The sequence below is a fragment of the Ranitomeya variabilis genome, chromosome 4 (genome assembly GCF_051348905.1).
Source record: "Ranitomeya variabilis isolate aRanVar5 chromosome 4, aRanVar5.hap1, whole genome shotgun sequence".
Classification (NCBI taxonomy): domain Eukaryota; kingdom Metazoa; phylum Chordata; class Amphibia; order Anura; family Dendrobatidae; genus Ranitomeya; species Ranitomeya variabilis.
The window spans coordinates 61533154-61549247 of NC_135235.1; the positions used below are offsets into that span (position 1 = coordinate 61533154).

At 49.0% G+C, this 16094-nt stretch overlaps 1 protein-coding gene across 1 annotated transcript in view; it reads left to right on the forward strand.

The window, feature by feature from the left end:
- Positions 1–13043, forward strand: part of LOC143767566 (uncharacterized) — a gene marked incomplete at its 5' end in the record, with an annotated part of 125550 nt that extends 112507 nt beyond the window's left edge. Inside the window, one exon of the mRNA XM_077255976.1 lies at positions 12732–13043. Within this exon, the coding sequence (XP_077112091.1) occupies positions 12732–13043 (312 nt within the window). The remainder of the gene's footprint in view (positions 1–12731) is intronic.
- Between the last annotated feature and the right edge of the window lie 3051 nt (positions 13044–16094).

The window sequence follows — 16094 nt, forward strand, 5'->3', positions numbered from 1 at the left end:
ACATTGGAACGAGTGTGCACTGGCCGCTAATTTTAGAAATGGCCTTTCTGAAGCCATTAAGAATGTTATGGTGGGTTTTCCCATTCCCACAGGTCTGAATGATACTATGGCACTGGCTATTCAAATTGACCGGCGGTTGCGGGAGCGCAAAACCGCAAATTCCCTCATGGTGTTGTCTGAACAGACACCTAATTTAATGCAATGTGATAGAATCCTGACTAGAAATGAGCGGAAAATTCATAGACGCCGGAATGGCTTGTGCTACTACTGTGGTGATTCTACACATGTTATCTCAGCATGCTCTAAACGTATAGCTAAGGTTGTTAGTCCTCTCACCGTTGGTAATTTGCAACCTAAATTTATTCTGTCTGTAACTTTGATTTGCTCACTGTCATCTTATCCTGTCATGGCGTTTGTAGATTCAGGTGCTGCCCTGAGTCTCATGGATCTCTCATTTGCTAAGCGCTGTGGTTTTACTCTTGAACCATTAGAAAATCCTATTCCTCTTAGGGGTATTGATGCTACACCATTGGCAGCAAATAAACCGCAGTATTGGACACAGGTTACCATGTGCATGACTCCTGAACACCGCGAGGTGATACGTTTCCTGGTTTTACATAAAATGCATGATTTGGTTGTTTTAGGGCTGCCATGGTTACAGACCCATAATCCAGTCCTGGACTGGAAGGCTATGTCAGTCTCAAGTTGGGGCTGTCGTGGTATTCATGGGGATTCCCTGCCTGTGTCTATTGCTTCTTCTACGCCTTCGGAAGTTCCGGAGTATTTGTCTGATTATCAGGATGTCTTCAGTGAGTCTGAGTCCAGTGCACTGCCTCCTCATAGGGACTGTGACTGTGCTATAGATTTGATCCCAGGCAGTAAATTTCCTAAGGGAAGACTGTTTAATCTGTCGGTACCTGAACATACCGCTTTGCGTTCATATATCAAGGAGTCTCTGGAGAAAGGACATATTCGTCCGTCTTCTTCCCCTCTTGGTGCGGGATTCTTTTTTGTGGCAAAAAAGGACGGATCTTTGAGACCTTGTATTGATTATCGGCTTTTAAATAAGATCACTGTCAAATTTCAGTATCCTTTACCGCTGTTGTCTGACTTGTTTGCCCGGATTAAGGGTGCCAAGTGGTTCACCAAGATAGACCTTCGTGGTGCGTACAACCTTGTGCGCATTAAGCAAGGTGATGAATGGAAAACCGCATTCAATATGCCCGAAGGTCATTTTGAGTACTTGGTGATGCCTTTTGGGCTCTCCAATGCGCCTTCAGTTTTTCAGTCCTTTATGCATGACATTTTCCGGAAATATCTGGATAAATTTTTGATTGTTTATCTGGATGATATTTTGGTTTTTTCTGATAATTGGGATTCGCATGTGGAGCAGGTCAGGTTGGTCTTTAAAATTTTGCGTGAAAATTCTTTGTTTGTCAAGGGCTCAAAGTGTCTCTTTGGTGTACAGAAGGTTCCCTTTTTGGGGTTCATTTTTTCCCCTTCTGCTGTGGAGATGGACCCAGTCAAGGTCCGAGCTATTCTTGATTGGACTCAGCCCTCGTCAGTTAAGAGTCTTCAGAAGTTCTTGGGCTTCGCTAACTTCTACCGTCGTTTTATCGCTAATTTTTCTAGCATTGTGAAACCTTTGACGGATATGACCAAGAAGGGCTCCGATGTAGCTAACTGGGCTCCTGCTGCCGTGGAGGCTTTCCAGGAGTTGAAACGCCGGTTTACTTCGGCGCCTGTTTTGTGCCAGCCTGACGTCTCACTTCCCTTTCAGGTTGAGGTGGATGCTTCGGAGATTGGGGCAGGGGCCGTTTTGTCGCAGAGAGGCCCTGGTTGCTCTGTTATGAAACCTTGTGCCTTTTTCTCTAGGAAGTTTTCGCCTGCCGAGCGAAATTATGATGTGGGCAATCGGGAGTTGTTGGCCATGAAATGGGCATTTGAGGAGTGGCGTCATTGGCTCGAGGGTGCTAAGCATCGTGTGGTGGTCTTGACTGATCACAAAAATCTGATGTATCTCGAGTCTGCTAAACGCCTTAATCCGAGACAGGCCCGCTGGTCATTGTTTTTCTCCCGCTTTGATTTTGTTGTCTCGTATTTACCAGGTTCAAAGAATGTGAAGGCCGATGCTCTTTCTAGGAGCTTTGTGCCTGATGCTCCTGGAGTCGCTGATCCTGTTGGTATTCTTAAAGATGGAGTTATCTTGTCAGCTATTTCTCCGGATCTGCGACGTGTGTTGCAGAGATTTCAGGCTGATAGGCCTGAGTCTTGTCCACCTGACAGACTGTTTGTCCCGGATAAGTGGACCAGCAGAGTCATTTCCGAGGTTCATTCCTCGGTGTTGGCAGGTCACCCGGGAATTTTTGGCACCAGAGATCTGGTGGCCAGGTCCTTTTGGTGGCCTTCCTTGTCAAGGGATGTGCGGTCATTTGTGCAGTCCTGTGGGACTTGTGCTCGAGCTAAGCCTTGCTGTTCTCGTGCCAGCGGTTTGCTCTTGCCCTTGCCTGTCCCGAAGAGACCTTGGACACATATCTCCATGGATTTCATTTCTGATCTTCCGCTATCTCAGGGCATGTCCGTTATCTGGGTGATATGTGATCGCTTCTCCAAGATGGTCCATTTGGTTCCTTTGCCTAAGCTTCCTTCCTCTTCCGATCTGGTTCCTGTGTTTTTCCAGAACGTGGTTCGTTTGCACGGCATCCCTGAGAATATTGTGTCAGACAGAGGATCCCAGTTCGTTTCCAGGTTCTGGCGATCCTTTTGTAGTAGGATGGGCATTGATTTGTCGTTTTCGTCTGCTTTCCATCCTCAGACTAATGGACAGACGGAGCGAACCAATCAGACTTTGGAGGCTTATTTGAGGTGTTTTGTCTCTGCTGATCAGGACGATTGGGTGACATTCTTGCCGTTGGCTGAGTTTGCCCTTAATAATCGGGCTAGTTCCGCCACCTTGGTTTCGCCTTTTTTCTGCAACTCTGGTTTCCATCCTCGCTTTTCTTCGGGTCATGTGGAGCCTTCTGACTGTCCTGGGGTGGATTCTGTGGTGGATAGGTTGCAGCAGATCTGGAATCATGTGGTGGACAACTTGAAGTTGTCACAGGAGAAGGCTCAGCGCTTTGCCAACCGCCGCCGCGGTGTGGGTCCCCGACTACGCGTTGGGGATTTGGTATGGCTTTCTTCCCGCTTTGTTCCTATGAAGGTCTCCTCTCCCAAATTTAAACCTCGTTTTATTGGGCCTTACAAGATATTGGAAATCCTTAATCCTGTATCTTTTCGTCTGGATCTTCCTGTGTCGTTTGCTATTCACAATGTATTTCATAGGTCCTTGTTGCGGCGGTACATTGTGCCTGTAGTTCCTTCTGCTGAGCCTCCTGCTCCGGTGTAGGTTGAGGGCGAGTTGGAGTATGTGGTGGAGAAGATCTTGGATTCTCGCCTTTCCAGGCGGAGGCTTCAATACCTGGTCAAGTGGAAGGGCTATGGTCAGGAGGATAATTCCTGGGTGGTCGCCTCTGATGTTCATGCGGCCGATTTAGTTCGTGCCTTTCATGCCGCTCATCCTGATCGCCCTGGTGGTCGTGGTGAGGGTTCGGTGACCCCTCACTAAGGGGGGGGGGTACTGTTGTGAATTTGCTTTTTGCTCCCTCTAGTGGTTACTAGTTTTTTGACTCTGGTTTTTCTGTCATTCCTTTTATCCGCACCTGGGTCGTTAGTTAGGGGTGTTGCTATATAAGCTCCCTGGACCTTCAGTTCTATGCCTGGCAACGTAGTTATCAGAGCTAGTCTGCTGTGCTCTTGTCTACTGATCCTGGTTCCAGTTATATCAGCTAAGTCTGCCTTTTGCTTTTTTGCTATTTGTTTTGGTTTTGTATTTTTGTCCAGCTTGTTCCAAATCTATATCCTGACCTTTGCTGGAAGCTCTAGGGGGCTGGTGTTCTCCCCCCGGACCGTTAGACGGTTCGGGGGTTCTTGAATTTCCAGTGTGGATTTTGATAGGGTTTTTGTTGACCATATAAGTTACCTTTCTTTATTCTGCTATCAGTAAGCGGGCCTCTCTGTGCTAAACCTGGTTCATTTCTGTGTTTGTCATTTCCTCTTACCTCACCGTCATTATTTGTGGGGGGCTTCTATCCAGCTTTGGGGTCCCCTTCTCTGGAGGCAAGAAAGGTCTTTGTTTTCCTCTACTAGGGGTAGCTAGATTCTCCGGCTGGCGCGTGTCATCTAGAATCAACGTAGGAATGATCCCCGGCTACTTCTAGTGTTGGCGTTAGGAGTAGATATATGGTCAACCCAGTTACCACTGCCCTATGAGCTGGATTTTTGTATTCTGCAGACTTCCACGTTCCTCTGAGACCCTCGCCATTGGGGTCATAACACTCACCATAAAGCTGTATGTAGAGTCTTTGAACTTTTACTCGCCAATTCTCTTTTTGCCAAACTGGAGAAGTGCGTGTTTGAGCAGGAGTCCCTACCATTTCTTCGGTACATTATTTCAGCCAAGAATGTAGCTATGGAGCCTGCCAAGCTGGAGTTGGTGTTGAACTGGCAGGAACCTCATTCCCTTAAAGTGGTGCAGCGCTTTATGGGTTTCATCAATTATTACCTCCGGTTCATTCACCACTTCTCCACATTAGCAGCTCCATTGGTAGCCCTCACCAAGAAGGGAGCTATTCCTAGGCAGTGGTGTGAGGAGGTCCCCAAAGTCCTTACCTCCCTTAAGTCCCATTTCGCTAGGGCGCCAGTTTTGCATCAGCCCGATGTTGATAAGCCTTTCATCTTGGAGGTGGATGCCTCTCCCATTGAAGCTGGGGCAGTCCTGTATCAAAAGGATGCTCAAGGTCGGATACATGCATGTTTCTTTTCTCTAAGACCTTTTCACCAGTGGAGAGTAATTATTCCATTGGGGACAGGGAGCTGCTCGCCACGAAATTGGCTTTATCTGAGTGGAGACATCTCCTGGAGGGAGCTCTGCATCCCTTTAAGGTCTTTACATGACTGTCACGATATGGTATGAAATATCATATAGGTTTAGTTTCTCTTGTCAGCCCAGGATGTGGGCTAAGAAACCCCCCCTTCTCTTTTACTTCAGAGTTGAGCTGCCTTTCCACTGTGCATGGGGGAAGAGAGTTTTATTGACGAAAGGCATTTACGACCGGCATTTCCTGTAGTAGAAAGTGCTCAGCTTTAACTGTTAGAGAAGATTCTAGAATCATGAAAGTCCTTTGTTCTGTTTTTGAAAGATATTAGGCAAACGATTTAAAATACGAACACAAAAATATATCGTCATAATCACACTCGGAGGATCTACCCATCCCTCGAAACACAGGTTTCTAGCTCCATCTGGTACAGAGGTAGGGATTTCTCTGTCAGTGTGCGTGACAGGTGGGACATGTTTGGTCTCACTGGAATGCCGGCGATGATACGAGATGAATGAGGGGTATGGTGCGATTATGATATGTTCAGCAGCGGAATTACAAGTCTTAGAAAGATTTAGCTTATACTTAGTCAGAATGCAGAGAGAGGAGGGACTGGGATAGCCAGCCCTTTTGGTGATGTCACCAGGCTAAACTATAACCGTTTTGGCCGGACTCCAGCAGGCAGTCTGTTGCTGGAAGAACATGTGGGTCTGACCTGAAGAGCTGTACCTCACGCATTGGGATTTTTGGGAGCCCCTCCCCCTAGCATGGTGTTTGCCTGAACTGATATGAACTAAGAACATGTGAGTTATCTTTTCTTCCTTTAATCCTTTTATTTTCATAATTACCTTGTACATATTTGCAATTGTCTCAGTTGTAACATCTTTGTAAAATATTTTTATAAAAAGCACTGCCTACATTCTGTGGGGTATATTATTTCATGCCAGTCCTTTCTCCCTGCTCTAAAAACGTACCCTAAGTCTCTTGAAGGGGAATTACGCTACTGTTTTGGGGTTAGCTCCGGACCCGTTTGATCGGAGCTGGTGGCAGCTTACCGTGTGCCGGCTTTTGGGGGGTCACTGTAGCGACTGCGGCTTGATAATTATTGTTCCTGCCTGAGTGGGAGTAGTTATCGCATCGCTGCAGCGCGCCCAATAGCCAGTACATAGCAGGCAGCCTTTCTGGCGACTAATTACCCTAGGTGCAGTACCTAATCTGACCTGAGAGTAAGGGGGGTGCCAGAGAGCTGCAAGTGTTGAGTGAAACTGTAAGCGGGATACACAAATCCCTGCAGTTCATGGTATATTGAAGAGCAGTGGGATACCTAAAATAAGCCCCTGCTGTAAACTAAGAGGTCAATAGCATTGTGTGTGTTCTTTTCATCATATTGTGGGCAGCGGCTAAGGGATCTTGACAGTCACGGTGTGAATCGTGACATATTGGTGGCAAGGCGGTGGGATATTAGAGCATTAGTGATTTGGTTTGAGCAATCATTCCTCTCACTAAAAACTTGCAGAAAGTTCTTGCGAGAACTCTGCGCAAATAAGTTTGGAGAAAGAACTCAGTGTTTATTAGTTGTGAGACAATTGTGTACTGGTAATTATCCCTTCCCTTTTTCTTCGTTTTTCTATCCTATCTTTTATTTGGCAACCATGGTTGTGCTGGGAGAAACCTTTTATGAGCAGCAGACCAAAGACACCCTTGTGGCCTTGTGCAAGTCACAGCACATTGACTATGCAAACAAAAACAAAAGCCAACTGGTCGCAGTCCTGATGCAATGGGAAGCCGCTCTAGACCACTCACAGAGCCCAGAGGCCGCAGATGCCAGCACCAGCGAACATGGTGCTGCAGCAGAGGTCCAACCACTGAATGCTCGCCCCGTTAGCAATCCGGGCGAATTGGACCCCCACCTGCAGGCGGCCTTGAAAGAATTCCCCACTGACGACCATGAGGGACGTCGGCAGCTGATTCAGCAATACCGGCAGGAGGCCGAGGCCCGAGCCGAGCGAGAGGCCCAGCGAGAGGCTGAGAGAGCCGAGCGAGAGGCCCAAGCGCAGCGGGAGTACCAGATGCAGATGGCCCAACTGCAAATGCAGGGGTCGTCCCAGAGCCGTGAGCCCAGCAGCGCTCAGACACCAAAGCCCCGGCCCGACCACTTTCCTGTTATGGAAAAGGATGGGGACTTGGACACTTTTCTGCGGGCCTTTGAGAAAGCCTGCAGACAGTACCAGCTGCCTTCACAAGAATGGGCACGATACCTGACACCAGGGCTGAGAGGAAAAGCTCTGGAGGCGTTTGCTGCACTCCCTCAAGAACAAGATGGTGACTATGAGGCCATCAAGCAGGCTCTCATAGCTAAGTACCAGCTTACACCCGAGGTGTACCGTAAAAAGTTTCGGACCCTCCAACGTGGCCCACACGACAGTTACAGTGATGTGGTGCATGGACTGGGGACCCAGTTTGACCAGTGGACCCAAGGACTGTCAGTGACCACCTTTGCACAGCTGCGAGACCTGATTATCAAAGACCAGTTCTTCCATCTTTGCCCAACTGAGGTGCGACAGTTCGTGATGGACAGAGAACCCAAAGACGTGACGAAAGCAGCGCAGATTGCCGATGCCTATGAGGCCAACCGTAGATCGGAAGTGCGGAAGCCAGTCACCACCAGCTGGAGAGGGGGTAAGCCTGCAGCCAACGCCAGTACCCCTGCCAGCCAACCCACCAGAGGTCCTGTCCCCGTGGCCAACAGCACCAGACCAACCACCGAACTTCGCCAGTGTTACCACTGCAGGCAGACTGGACACCTCAGTCACCGATGTCCAGCCAAACAGAAGAACCCCTCATCCCAGGCCCCAGGGCCTAATGCAGCAGTTCTTTTGGTGGGTGGTGTGGCTGGGAGGGGGTGTGATAACGTACAGCGTGTCATTGTGGGAGGTCGTGTTGCTACAGGCCTCAAGGACACCGGGGCTGAACGAACCCTCATCCGACCCGAACTGGCGGCCCCTGAAGAAATCATTCCGGGGAAAACCCTGGTGGTGATGATGATGATGATGGGAAATCGCATGTGTTACCTGACCATGCTTTATCTTGTAATGATGCATCTGATAACCATTTTTTCCCTAGGATTGATGGTGAAAATGTTGTACCTGTGCCAACTGTATCTGATAATGATGTTTCTGTGAAAGTTGATGTGTCCATAGGTGCAGGAGTGCTCAGCCACGTCGCTCTGCGGAGTGAGACAGCTGAGGAACCCCTAGCAGGGGCAAGTGTCGGTGCTACCGGAAATGGGGAGATACATGGGAACCGTGAGGAAGGTGATGCCATGCAATTGACCAGTGCCACCGAGGAAGGTAACTGGCCCATAAGTAGCAATGCTCCTGAGGTAATGGGGGTGGATGGGGAGGTAGAGCCCATAGCAGCATCAGCTGATGGGTCTGTAGAAATCCCCGGGAAGACAGCCTACGTAGCTGCTGTCACCCGCAGTCAGAGTGCCCGGAACGCAGATACGTGTTCAGTCATCAGTGTGACTGAACCAGAGGTGGACCCAGAGCAGGTCCAAGAGGGTTCCCGTGGGGAAGGGACCCTGACATCGCTTTTGGCTTCCCCTAGCCAGGAGTTTCAGGCCTCTCTGCACACAGATGCGAGCCTAGAGAGTTTGAGACAACTCGCCGGGACATCATTCTCTGAAACTGATAAGGAGAAGGTGTTCTGGGAAGGAGGAAGGTTGTACCGGGAGACAGTACCCGGAGAATCACAAAAGGAGTGGTTGAGGGAAAGACAGCTGGTCGTCCCACAGCAATTCCGGGGTGAGTTGTTGCGGATTGCCCATGAGATCCCGCTAGCCGGACACTTGGGGATCAGCAAAACTAAGGCCCGGCTGTCTGAACACTTCTATTGGCCTAAGATGGGGACAGATGTGTCAAACTACTGCCGCTCCTGTGTCACCTGTCAAAGAGTGGGGAAGGCGGGGCCTGCTCTTAAGGCTCCCCTGATCCCTTTGCCAGTGATAGAGGAGCCTTTCCAGAGGATTGCGGTGGACATTGTGGGCCCGCTGGCCGTCTCCAGCAGCTCTGGAAAGCGATATATTCTTACTGTGGTAGACTACGCTACCCGGTACCCAGAGGCAGTAGCTCTGTCGTCAACTAGGGCAGATAAGGTGGCGGATGCCCTGTTGGCCATCTTTTCACGGGTAGGATTTCCCAGGGAAATGCTTACTGATCGAGGGACCCAATTTATGTCTCACCTAATGGAGGCTCTCTGTAAGAAAATGCAGGTGAAGCACCTGGTATCGAGTGCGTATCACCCACAGACCAATGGCTTGTGTGAACGCTTCAATGGTACCCTCAAACAGATGCTACGCATGCTGGTTGAGACACAAGGGCGCGACTGGGAGCGGTACCTCCCACACCTGCTATTCGCTTACCGAGAGGTTCCGCAGGCCTCGACGTGGTTCTCCCCCTTCGAGCTCCTGTACGGCAGGTGAGTCCGGGGACCCCTTGGGTTGGTAAGAGAATCCTGGGAAGAGGAGCCGAACCCTTCTGAAGTGTCCATAGTGGAGTATGTCATGCGCTTCCGTGACAAGATGCAGACCTTGATGCAGTTGGTGCATGACAACATGACGCAGGCTCAGGCTGATCAGAAGCACTGGTACGACCAGAACGCCCGGGAGCGGACCTACCACGTGGGTCAAAAGGTGTGGGTGCTGGTTCCTGTACCAACGGATAAGCTTCAGGCAGCCTGGGAGGGCCCGTACGTCGTCCACCAACAGCTCAACCCGGTCACCTATGTGGTCACGCTTGACCACACTCGGGGTAGGCGAAAGGCCTTTCACGTCAACATGATGAAGGCTCATCACGAACGTGAACCTTTCGTCCTACCGGTCTGCAGCGCACCCGAAGACGGGGAGGAAAACGCCCTCCTGGACATGCTGGCCCAAGCCAAGGCCCGTGGGTCCATTGAAGACGTGGAGGTAAGCGCCTCGCTAGATGAACCACAGCGGTTGCAGTTGCAAACCACACTGGAACCCTTCCGGGTCGTGTTCTCCAACCGGCCTGGAAGGACTGAGTTAGCCGTCCATGAGGTGGACACCGGGAATCACGCCCCACTACGGCGAACACCCTATCGAATCTCTGACCAGGTGCAGCAGATTATGCGCCAGGAGATCGATGAGATGTTACAGCTGGGGGTGATTCGACGGTCAAAGAGCGCGTGGGCCTCACCTGTAGTTCTCGTGCCAAAGAAGGACCGGACCACCCGGTTCTGCGTGGACTACAGGGGGCTCAACGCCATTACAGCCTCTGATGTGCACCCAATGCCGCGCATCGAGGAGCTGCTTGAGAAGTTAGCTGGCGCAAAATACCTGACAATAATGGATCTGAGTCGCGGATACTGGCAGATTCCCCTGAGCCCCGAGGCGCAGGAGAAGTCCGCCTTTATCACACCCTTTGGACTGTACGAGTCCACGGTCATGGCCTTCGGCATGAAGAATGCCCCTGCCACTTTCCAGCGGATGGTCAATCTCCTGCTTCAGGGACTGGAGAAGTACGCTGTGGCGTACTTAGATGACATTACCATCTTCAGTCCCTCCTGGGATGAACACCTGCAGCATCTCGAGGAGGTGCTCGGGCGAATTCACCGAGCTGGACTGACTATCAAGCCGGGAAAGTGCCAGATGGGCATGAGGGAGGTTCACTACCTGGGGCACCGGGTAGGCGGAAACACCCTAAAGCCAGAGCCTGACAAAGTGGGCGTGATCGTGAACTGGCCCACTCCCAGGAACAAGAAACAGGTGATGTTCTTCCTGGGCACTGCAGGGTACTATAGGCGCTTCGTGCAGCACTATAGTAGCCTGGCAAAACCTTTGACGGACCTCACCAGGAAGAAACTACCCCACATCGTCAACTGGACAGATGGCTGTGAGGGGGCCTTCCAGGCGTTGAAGACAGCACTATGCAACGCCCCTGTGTTGAAAGCAGTCGACAGCAGTCGACCGTTCTTGGTACAGACCGACGCCAGCGAGTTTGGCCTTGGTGCTGTGCTCAGCCAGGTTGACTCGGAGGACCAAGAGCACCCCGTGTTGTACCTGAGCCGGAAACTTTTGCCGAGGGAAGTGGCCTACTCCACCATTGAGAAGGAGTGCCTGGCCATAGTCTGGGCCCTGCAGCGCTTGCAGCCATACTTGTACGGTCGCACCTTCACGGTGGTGACTGACCACAACCCTCTGCGCTGGCTAAGCACCATGTGTGGAACCAATGGCAGGTTGCTACGCTGGAGCCTTGCCCTTCAGCAATTTGACTTCACCATTAAACACAAAGCAGGCAAAGAGCATGGTAATGCAGATGGACTCTCCCGCCAGGGTGAACCCACGGAGGTGCGCATGGAGGCATACCAAGAGGTTCTGCCACCGTAGCGCACGCTAAAAGGGGGAGGTGTCACGATATGGTATGAAATATCATATAGGTTTAGTTTCTCTTGTCAGCCCAGGATGTGGGCTAAGAAACCCCCCCTTCTCTTTTACTTCAGAGTTGAGCTGCTTTTCCACTGTGCATGGGGGAAGAGAGTTTTATTGACGAAAGGCATTTACGACCGGCATTTCCTGTAGTAGAAAGTGCTCAGCTTTAACTGTTAGAGAAGATTCTAGAATCATGAAAGTCCTTTGTTCTGTTTTTGAAAGATATTAGGCAAACGATTTAAAATACGAACACAAAAATATATCGTCATAATCACACTCGGAGGATCTACCCATCCCTCGAAACACAGGTTTCTAGCTCCATCTGGTACAGAGGTAGGGATTTCTCTGTCAGTGTGCGTGACAGGTGGGACATGTTTGGTCTCACTGGAATGCCGGCGATGATACGAGATGAATGAGGGGTATGGTGCGATTATGATATGTTCAGCAGCGGAATTACAAGTCTTAGAAAGATTTAGCTTATACTTAGTCAGAATGCAGAGAGAGGAGGGACTGGGATAGCCAGCCCTTTTGGTGATGTCACCAGGCTAAACTATAACTGTTTTGGCCGGACTCCAGCAGGCAGTCTGTTGCTGGAAGAACATGTGGGTCTGACCTGAAGAGCTGTACCTCATGCATTGGGATTTTTGGGAGCCCCTCCCCCTAGCATGGTGTTTGCCTGAACTGATATGAACTAAGAACATGTGAGTTATCTTTTCTTCCTTTAATCCTTTTATTTTCATAATTACCTTGTACATATTTGCAATTGTCTCAGTTGTAACATCTTTGTAAAATATTTTTATAAAAAGCACTGCCTACATTCTGTGGGGTATATTATTTCATGCCAGTCCTTTCTCCCTGCTCTAAAAACGTACCCTAAGTCTCTTGAAGGGGAATTACGCTACTGTTTTGGGGTTAGCTCCGGACCCGTTTGATCGGAGCTGGTGGCAGCTTACCGTGTGCCGGCTTTTGGGGGGTCACTGTAGCGACTGCGGCTTGATAATTATTGTTCCTGCCTGAGTGGGAGTAGTTATCGCATCGCTGCAGCGCGCCCAATAGCCAGTACATAGCAGGCAGCCTTTCTGGCGACTAATTACCCTAGGTGCAGTACCTAATCTGACCTGAGAGTAAGGGGGGCGCCAGAGAGCTGCAAGTGTTGAGTGAAACTGTAAGCGGGATACACAAATCCCTGCAGTTCATGGTATATTGAAGAGCAGTGGGATACCTAAAATAAGCCCCTGCTGTAAACTAAGAGGTCAATAGCATTGTGTGTGTTCTTTTCATCATATTGTGGGCAGCGGCTAAGGGATCTTGACAGTCACGGTGTGAATCGTGACAATGACCATAAAAACCTTCTATATCTTCAGACTGCCCAAAGGCTGAATTCTCGCCAGGCAAGGTGGTCCTTATTTTTCTCCTGGCGCAATTTTACCATCCATTTCTTGTCCAGAGAGAAGAATTTACGTGCCGATGCCCTGTCCCTTTCAGCAGTCTCATCCAAGGATGGGGGCGAGCCATGTCTAATAGTCCCTTCGAAGAGCCTTCGAATTGTGTCTCTAGAGCAGGTACCTCTGGGCAAATCTTATGTACCATCTAATCTGCAGCCAGAGGTTCTTTTCTGGGCACGCACTTCCAATTGGGGGGTCATTTCAGCATCAAAAGGACCACTGAACTTCTAGAGATGTCTTATTGGTGGCCTCAGATGGTGTGAGATGTCAAGGATTTATGTGCAAACCTGTGTCTCATGTGCCAGGAATCGGCCCTCCAAGCAGAGGCCCACAGGCTTTATCCCTTGCTTTTGGCAGAAAGGCCCTGGGAGATGGTTGGGATGGAGTTGATAGTGGACATGTCTAAGTCCCATAATAATAAGGTCATTTGGGTAGTCACCGATCATATTTCCAAAATAGTACACCTGGTTCCTCTTCCTCGTATACCATTTTCACGGTCTCTGGTGGTATTTTTGGCAAGCATGTATTCCGCCTTCATAGGATGCTTGACAAGATTATCAGTGACCGGGTTCCCCAGTTGGCATCTCGTTTCTGGAGGGAGCTTTGTCGCCAGCTCAGTATAGTGCTCAATTTGTCCTCTGCGTATCATCCTGAGACGAATGGGCTGGTGGAGAGGACCAATCAGATGATGGTCAGTTATCTACGGCATTTTGTCTCTGCCAGGCATGACAACTGGTCGTCCCTGCTGCCATGGCCAGAGTTTGCTTTGAACAATGCCGTCTTCGATTCCACGAGGCAGACTTTTTTTCTTCTGAAATATGGTCAGCATCCGCGAGTCCCTGTGCCCATGCCTGTCTCTTCTTCCAACCCTATGGTGGTGAACTGGGCAGTGGAGGCTCGTGACATATGGGACCGCACGGAGGATGCAATTAAAGTGTCAAAGGAGAGAATGAGGGCTTCCGTCGACGTGTATTGTTGTCCTGCTCCAGTCTTTGCCCCGGGAGATTTAGTGTGGCTGTCAGCTCGTAACATCAAGCTGCATGTAGAGTCCACTAAATTTGCTCCTCGCTACTTAGGTCCTTTCAAGGTTTTTGAGCAGGTGAATCCTGTAGTTTATTGCCTAGTCTTCCACCACACTTGAATATCACCAACACTTTCCATATGTCTCTTTTAAACTCATGTATATGGTCTGGTTTTCTGGCACTCCTGCTGGGGGTTCGGATACATCCTCAGATGATTTTGAGGTCAATGCTATTGTCGGGTCCAAGGTGGTGCATGGCAAAAAAATTTTTTGTTTGACTGGAAGGGTTATGGATAAGAGCATAGAACCTGGGAGCCTACGGAGCACATTTGTGCCCCTCAGCTTATTGCAGTCTTCAAACGGGACGAATGTCATGGGAGATGCTAGCGGAGGGCAATGTTAGGCATCTGGATTCTCTCACTGTGTGGTTAGACCCCAAGCATTATCTCCTACTGTGATCTCCCATTCAAGCCCATCTGCTGTGAGTGCTGCTCAGCACAGATGTCGGTCCCAGCATCTTTCTCAGGCTCATGGTATAAATTTGGTTACTGCTGGCTCTTCAGCCAAGTTTATAATAATCAGTGATATGCAGGTGCAGCCTTGTGCTCCAAAGACTAAGTCTAAAGATCTCCTTACTGAGCATGTCCGTGATGTGGCGGCTTCTCATTGGTGATGGGAAGTTAGCTGCCCTGGTGATGTGGCAGCATCGGATTGGCCTGTGGGTGATGTCTCAACCGACTGGGCATGAGTGTTTAAGGTGGAGCCTAGAGTATAAAAGGCTCTCAGCGGTGCATGCAGGCACGCTAGTATCATCTATGTTTGGTGTGTGTGGGTGGATACTCTATCACTCTGTCTGCATGTGTGTGTATGTGTCTTTGCTCTGAGACTGTACACATTGGCAGGCAGGTTGCACACTTATGTGGTTTTGTTCCTTTGGCTCAACATCTGAGTCTTTAGTCAGCTACAAGTTTAGGGTGCTGATCAGGCACAAGTTCAGTAGTGATAGGACTGGGGTAACTAGCCACTTAACTTAGCATCTGTTTCGTTCATGTGCATGATTGGCATAGTTCAGTTACAGAGCAAGCTCAATCCTTAAGCCATACTTCTTGGTGATAGTGACAGGGTATGGTACCTAGCGTCACAGAGCTCTCTCTCTTAGCTTAGCATCTGCTTCCTAAATGTGTGAGGTTAGCACTGTTTAGCTGAAAAACAAGCTCAATCCACGAGCCATTATCCATGTGATGTTACCAAGGTATAGCACTTCACATACTCGTGCTGTATCTCTCAGTGATGTAACTGAGCTTAATATCAGTGTTCCATTCACACAGTGTGGCGTTAACACAGTGTGTCTAAGGTAACGCTCGCTGTTTTGTTCCTTCATTGGTCACACTAGCAGCAGGTTTATTTCTGCATGGTGGACCCCGGGTTGCGATTGCACTTTCTTTTATATTTTATTTAGTGCAATCCGCCAACCCTAACACTGTGGACACAATGAAGAGGCTGGAGTTGTCTGCTCAGGTATTTCGAAATGATGAAATTTTATTCAGTCATCTGATGTCATATCATGTTGTTTGCATAGATGTTCAAGTAATCCACATTTTCATATTTTCTACTACTAAGGGTAACTCAAACAATAAATAGTTTATAATTTATAAATTTTTTATAAGAAAATCTTAATGGACTGGAGGTACTTTGGTTACCTTCCCATTAAGTCCAAAATGTTAAGGGGTTTTATGTGGGATGTAGAATGCCTTTGTGAGGCCATTGACAGCGGAATAATGAAATGCTGATGGGTTTCTGTAACAGGGCTTTATTCCACATATTAATTATTGTCATGTTTGACTATCACTAACCAATATTCGGCTAACATTAGATTTGGTAATGTGTATCTCCTGCCTGCACCAGAATATTAGCACAAATGATTTAGATTAGGAAATGTGGCCTCCTGCCTGCACCACAATACTAACACAAATTATTTAGATTAGGAAATGTGGCCTCTTGCATGCACCACAATAATAGAACAGAAGATTTAGTGTGTCTGGACTAAACTATTGTCAGAAAGGATTCAGGTTAAAAAATGTAGGCTGGTGTCTGGACCACACTTTTAGCTGAATGGACTTAGATTCTGAAATGTGACGACCAGCCTGGAACACCATATTAGCACAAATAATTTAAATAAAGAAATGTGGCCTCCTTTTTGCACCAAAATTTTTTAGCCCAAACAAGTTTGTTTAGGAAATGTGGCCTCCTGCTGGCACCAA